The sequence below is a fragment of the Miscanthus floridulus genome, unplaced genomic scaffold (assembly GCF_019320115.1).
Source record: "Miscanthus floridulus cultivar M001 unplaced genomic scaffold, ASM1932011v1 os_1183_6, whole genome shotgun sequence".
Classification (NCBI taxonomy): Eukaryota; Viridiplantae; Streptophyta; class Magnoliopsida; order Poales; family Poaceae; genus Miscanthus; species Miscanthus floridulus.
In genome coordinates, this window is record NW_027097581.1 from 6492 (window position 1) to 13034 (window position 6543).

At 50.6% G+C, this 6543-nt stretch overlaps 1 protein-coding gene across 1 annotated transcript; it reads right to left on the minus strand.

Annotated features, from left to right (window-relative positions):
* Window positions 1-4359: 4359 nt before the first annotated feature.
* On the minus strand, window positions 4360-6005 carry LOC136533784 (protein ELF4-LIKE 3-like). The gene is made up of 2 exons (XM_066526320.1): window positions 5212-6005; window positions 4360-5030 (listed from the first exon to the last, which is right to left on the minus strand). Exon 2 carries the CDS (start codon window positions 4981-4983, stop codon window positions 4555-4557), a length of 429 nt encoding a protein of 142 aa, XP_066382417.1. The 5' UTR covers window positions 4984-5030; window positions 5212-6005; the 3' UTR covers window positions 4360-4554.
* Window positions 6006-6543: the final 538 nt, after the last annotated feature.

Genomic DNA, 6543 nt, shown 5'->3' on the forward strand with positions numbered 1-6543 from the left:
CAATGCGCTTGTTCATGAACCGAGTCCAAAACAAGGCCAACAACACGTTCTATGGAAGTTTGAGCAATTTTTAAAACACCAACCCAAATTCAAACTAGCCCATGAACTACCCCATGCTAAAGTACTCACTATGGTACAACCAACAGTGCAAAAACACGAATCTAGTGTTTAAGAAATTTAATCAAAATTTAAATGCCAAAACGACATCGTCATTAGGTTTTCAGACTTGGTCATTTTAGTTCTAGAGGCTGGAATTAAATTCCAAATTCAATCCTTGGGCTATCAAAAATACTATTGAACAATATTTATTTACAGCAACAAAAGTTGCATTTCCATCTACTAAACTTACACTTCGAATTTTATTTAAGTACTATATACAAGTCGTATTGTATTTTTGTTTATAAAAATTATTTTTCATGCCAAACAATTAAAACGGCCTATCTCATTTTCTAGTTAGGATTTTCATTAGCACTTTTATGCACTAAGTAAGTTAACTTGGGATATTTAGTTGAGTCCACAAAAGTGAGTCACATAGGATCCGCTTATCATTTTATGTGCGTTTTAAATTTTTAAAACCCGAAAACTTGTTTGGCTAATCCCTATTGGGCCTCAATCTTGGTGCTAAGCAAGCTCGTAACACCAGGGGTGTTACACACACTCTCAGTCTTGATTATTTTGGTAAGATTGATAAAAACTACTCTCCAACAGCTTCTTATCTCAACTCTCAATCTTGTCACAATCGAAAAATCCATCCAATTGTACAGAAATATACGCACGTATTGATCCACCAATTTGGAGATGGAAGGGCGTAGAAAAGAAATAGAAGTAAGTACATGGTTCCCAATGCAAATATATAAGATATAAAGAAAGTATAAAAGTAGTTGGGGTGATTTGCAAATAGTCTAAAATTCCTGATGCAAAATTGCTTTGGTGCGATAATTTGGAAACGAATGGAGGAACCCAGCAAATATGCTCCCAACTCTTTTGTAGCCACTTGGAAAACTTATTAATTTACCAATTTTGGGAACTATATTGGAGTTGCTCTAATAAAGGCTATGACCTCCTTGACTCAGCCGGTAGCATAGGTCAATCTAAATATTTTTCTGCTATTATTGGCCCTGATAACATGTGTTCTTTGTCAACGTAATGTTGTTTGGCTATAATTTGAGATTTATTAACAACACCATAGTCACTAAATAAATATAAAACCCCTTTAGCTCCTAAATAATAATCAAGCTTAGCTAATTTCTTGTGTTTTTCTACAGCTATGAGCAAGAGCGACAAAAGAGGCGCCGACTCCATTTTCTTTGCACACACTCTTTTCTCCACGTAGGATGTATGCTGGTATTTATACATAAATATAGCTAGCTGAGTCAGCTTTGTTAAAGATGTCCTAGGTGCTAGACATTTTCGCAACATCAATGCTGACAAGTTATCGTGAACTTATATGAGGGCCTACAGTAGCATGGAAGGCTAACGGCTTTTTTGTAGCGCCAACCATGTAGGAGCAACATAAGGTGGTCTCAAAAGCTTGTGTGAATGGTATCTAAACATGGTTGTCTAAGTTTATTTAGATGCAAACATTTGCACATATTTGCATGCACACACACCTCTATAAGCAATCCTAAGAGGGTGAATCGGTATATCATAAGATTGACAAAAGCCACTAAGGCAATCTTGACATGGAAATGAACACTCGCCAACTAAAAACACCACCCCCGTGTCGAGTCAAAGATTAAAACCCAAATAGACAAGTTCTACCGCAAGAATACTGACCGACGAGCTAAGCTCTAATCTTTTCCAAGATATATTAGGCAAAGCCTGTAAGAATTTTACATGCATTTTTGACACGAGAAGAGTTCAGTTCGAGCTACCAAGAACAACGAGGAAGTTACACTCAAAAGTCTAGCGTGAGACTTATGTCCAGTTAGGGTCTTTAAAGAAAAATAAGAATAGAATAGAATAGAATAAAAAAGGGGCTTTTGCGTTTGTACCATTGTTTTGTATCGAAATTATGATTTTGCTCCTGTTTTTTTTGACTTTGTGAATTTACCCCTATGATTTCAAAACGAAGCACCAGTTTGTCCTTGCTCCATCATCCACCCCTAACGGTGTTAAACTTTGTACAAAAGGACATGAATGCCCATGCGATTTTGCCCCTGTTTGTTATGCCTAATTGTGATTTTACCCTGATTTACAAAAGTCGTCGGCCATTCCCAACGAACCGTGAAGCAAGGCGCCGGCGTGGCCATCCTTGCGGTGCTACGGGGAAGAGCAAGCGTACGCGAGTGCCAGTCTGGCGCTTGCGCGCGCCCGGGTCCAGCAGCTTGGCTGCGGCCGCGTGCACGAGCCGGCAGGTCGGCCCCATGGTGGCTCCTCGCCGTCGGCGCGTGCACGGGCACGGGAGGGCGACGGCTCCGGGTCGTAGGCAGCACCAGAACGACCGCCGAGTCGGCGGCGCCGTCCGAACGCGACGCCTCCACCTTCCTTTGCTTCTGCGGTCTGGGCGGCGCAGCGGTGGCGGTGGCGGTGGAGGGCCAGGACTCCAGGCCCATGAGGCGCGCGACGACGCCCGGGGCAGCCCCATCGATGGCGGGGTGCGGCGTCGTCGGCGGGGCAGCAGGAAGCGGGCACGGGAGCCTTCGTGGGGAGGAGGAGCGGAGGAAGGAGGGGAGGAGGCGGCGTGGAGACCCACTGCTAGGCGCCACCGGGAGCCACGTCCAGGCACCGGAGCCGCCCGCTCCACCCGCCCTGCAGCTATCCCAGAGGTGCCCGACTGGAGCAGCAGATGGTGCGCCCGCGCCCCTGTGGGGCAGGGGATGGAGCGGCGGCCGAGGCCCCCAGCCACGCCGCAGCGGGCACGAGCCGAGGGAGGGGGCGGGGCGGAGCCCGCCGCAGGTTACGCGGCGCCCCAGCCACTGCAGGCGCGAGCCTGGGGAGGAGCGGGGCGGAGTGAGGATGAGCTGCGCCGCCGCCGGTACTCCCCAAACCCTAACACGCAAGTCGCGCCGCCGGAGTGTGGCGGAGGGAGGAGGAGACGCGCCAAGGGGGAGCGGGAAGGAGGGAGGATGAGCCACGCCGGGGGGGAGCAGGAAGGAGGGTGGAGTAGCTGCGCCGCTGCCAGGCCGCGAAACCTTCTGCGAGCCGTGACTTCTCGTCGGGAACGGGTCGAGCAAATGGGTGAGAAAGGAGAAAGGGACTGAGGGGTATCATTGTCTTCATGTAGGTGCCTTTTCTTTTTCTTTTTTTTTTTGCCATTTAATCCAAGCATTTTAGACTGTGTTACAAAGCAGGGGTAGACGGGAGCTTCGTTTGAAAAAAACGAGGGTAAAATTACAAAGTTAAAAAAAAAGAGGGGCAAAATCACAATTGGAGTACTGGACAAGGGCAAGAACATAATTTTCTCAATAAAAAAATGACAATGCGAACCAAACACTATAAATTTTAGAATTAGACTCTATAATCCAATTATCTATCTAAATCCTACTACTTCAAGATTCTCATCATGCAAAGATAATAATCCACGATCCAAACACCAACTTATTGTTTTTACTTAGAATCAAGATTCTACATCACTATCTGTCATCATTATGAGAATGAGACATGCCTTTAACAATGTGCAAAAACTAGAAGCATAGATTTGACTGAGACTCATGACCTTTGTGTCCAGAGAGGCCGGCCCATCCATTTCGGTGTTTTTATATGAACCGTAAAAAAATATCACAAAAATTAATTTAGTTTCACGTGCAAAATACAGAAAACAAGAAAAATCCCCCGATTCAAAGGTGGGCCAAATCCATGGTGCAAAATACAGAAAACAAGAAAATTTCCCCAACTCGAAGGGGGGCCGCAACCGTGGTGCGAAGCTTAATTTGTTGCATAGACAGAAAGGGAACAATATCGAGACGGCAAGCAACTTCATCAGCCCTGAAGAAAAAGCAAGGAGCCGTCTTTCCCAACTATTGCTTGCAGGACGGATTTGTGATCCGAATGTACCTGTCGATTGAAAGCTCGCGACGCCGCAGCCTCGCAGTGGCACGCACGACCACATACAGTACACACGGCACGGCAGGACTGCAGAGCACAGACAGAACGGTACTGCACGCTATTCAGAATCCAGGACAGAATCCTGATTGTTGCTTCAGTCCTTGGTTCGCCCATCATGGTCATGGCTGGGCAGTGACAAGAGGCTGTCATCAAGGACGCCACGGCACCATGAGACCACCTGATCCACTCATGCCTCGTGGCTGGCTGCCGCAGGTGCTCTGCACCGTCGTCCTCGGCATGCTGCATCAGTAGCCATTCACTGAACCTGCATCTTAGATTCAGCAACCAGCACCGACTGACAACAACAAGGTGTCCACGCCATGTCCATCTCAATTCTCAACACCAAACAGTTAATCCACCAGTACATCTTGTCACCATTCACCAGACCAAGAAAAAGAAGAGGTTCCCAAATGCACCACCCCAACCGGCCAACCCCAGAGTTCCCTGACCGCCGCCGTGAATCACGACGGAGCCTTCTCTAACGGATTCGCTGGGCGAGACGCCCTACTACTGCTGCTGCCCCCCGGCGCCGGCGGAGCGGGGCCTCTTGGGGCCCCCCTTGTCGCCTCCGGCTGCTTTCTTGGCGGCGACGGCGCGGGCGAAGGACCCCGACATGTCGCCGTAGAGGTCCACGACGCGGGCGATGTTGGTGTTGAGCTCCCGGATGAGCGCCACGTTGCGGGTGAGGCCGTCCGCGTCGCGGGTCTCCTGGTTCTGGCTGATCTCCTGGATCAGCACGCGGTTGTGCTCCAGGATCCCCTGCACCTCGCCGAAGCTCTTCTGCAGCACCTGCGGCAGCTTCGCGCCGCCGCCCGCGCTGGTCCCTGCTCCCACGCCGCGGTTGCTGCCGGCGCCAGTCCCCGCTCCCGCCCCAGCCACGAACGGCTCCCTGCTTCCGCTGCCGCTGCCGCTGCCGGAGCCGCCGTCCTCCTCCATCGATCCCGTCTCCGAGCTGCCCGCGATGCTGCTCCCGATGCTGTGCCCTGCGCAATCAACAACCACGGATTTCAGGAAAAGGTTCCAAAATCTTTCCTCCATCCATCCAGGGGAAAAAAAAAAAGAAAGAAAAGACAGCGAGGCTCGGAAAAAAATATCCCGCGGCGGCCATGGTTCAGAGAAAAGATTCGGGGGCAGGGGACGACGGTAGGGGAGCACGGAATGTACCTCGGAGGCGTCGAAGATCTGCCGCGGTGATCACTGTCGTACGGGAGGATCAGGGCCACAGAGGGGGAACTTTATAGGCGAAGCGGTGGGAGGGAGAGAGGGAGGATTCGCCGATTCGGTCGAGAACGGCACCGGGTCGGGGCAGCGTCGAGGGAACGGGGGACGCCGTGTCGACGAGATCCCTCCTCTGTTCTCTCGGCGTTGGGGTTCTTTCCCGAAAAGCGCAGGATTTTTGGGGGAAAGCGCCGGGATCGCTCACGCCTGTCCGTCGGGGCGCCCCCTGTCTCGGCTCCGCGGATGATCTGGCCATCCATGTGGATCCTGCCATGTGCCGTCCGCGGAGATTTTTTTTTCCGTGTGCCGGCTCTTCACCATGCCGTGCACGCCCCGGTCTCGGGCTCTCGGCTTTTGCTTCTAGTGCCGTTGCTGCTGCTAGTGGCTCGTGATTCAGGCCATGGTGGTGGTGCCGTTGGCGTGCACGAGGACATCTTCAGTGTCACGTTTTGGGTTAAGACTCCGGATACCCACGGTAGATTATATGGGCTGCGTTTATAGGGGCGGTCCAGCTCACAAGACGAAGACCTACGGTGCACGACATTGCTCGGCGTGAACCGCAAGACATCAAGGGTGATATCCTGAAAATACTACGAGATCTGTTAGGATACGTTCGATCCCATGATTTATATAATCTGTTATTACTTTCCGATTATCTTTTAGATCTAACCGATTTGTAACCCTGCTCCCAGACTATGTAAAGGCGGGCAGAGACTCTTTCAAAACACACGCAACATCATATCATAGCCAATACAATCCAACAGACCACAGGAGCAGGGTATTACGTCGCGCTGACGGCCCGAACCTGTCTAACTCTTGTGTCTCTGTTGCCTTCTTGTTCCCGATTACATGTATCTCTGCCGATCAATCTACCTTCGTGGGATACCCCTCAGAGGACTGCCGATGATATTCTATCAACAGTTGGTGCGCCAGATAGGGGTGTGTGTGCTGTTTTCATGACGAACAAGATGGTACCTTTTGTAGGCTCCTCGCCTTCCCACAGCCCGGTCAGATCTTTACGGTCGGATCGATCTCCAGGGTCATCAATCCTTACGGAGATAGAGAGATCATCGATCTGGTGCAGATCGATCCTGCGTCGGCCACACCAGCCCCTGCAACAGCAGATCCGATCTCGGAACCACCTCCGAGGTCGCCTTCACCAACAACTCGTCGCCTGCTCCCCCGCTACCCGAGGAAGCGGGTCAACAACAACTATCTGATCGCATCCATCGATCAGATTGGCCAGAAGCTCGCCGATTGCCTCTCCATCGCGGAATC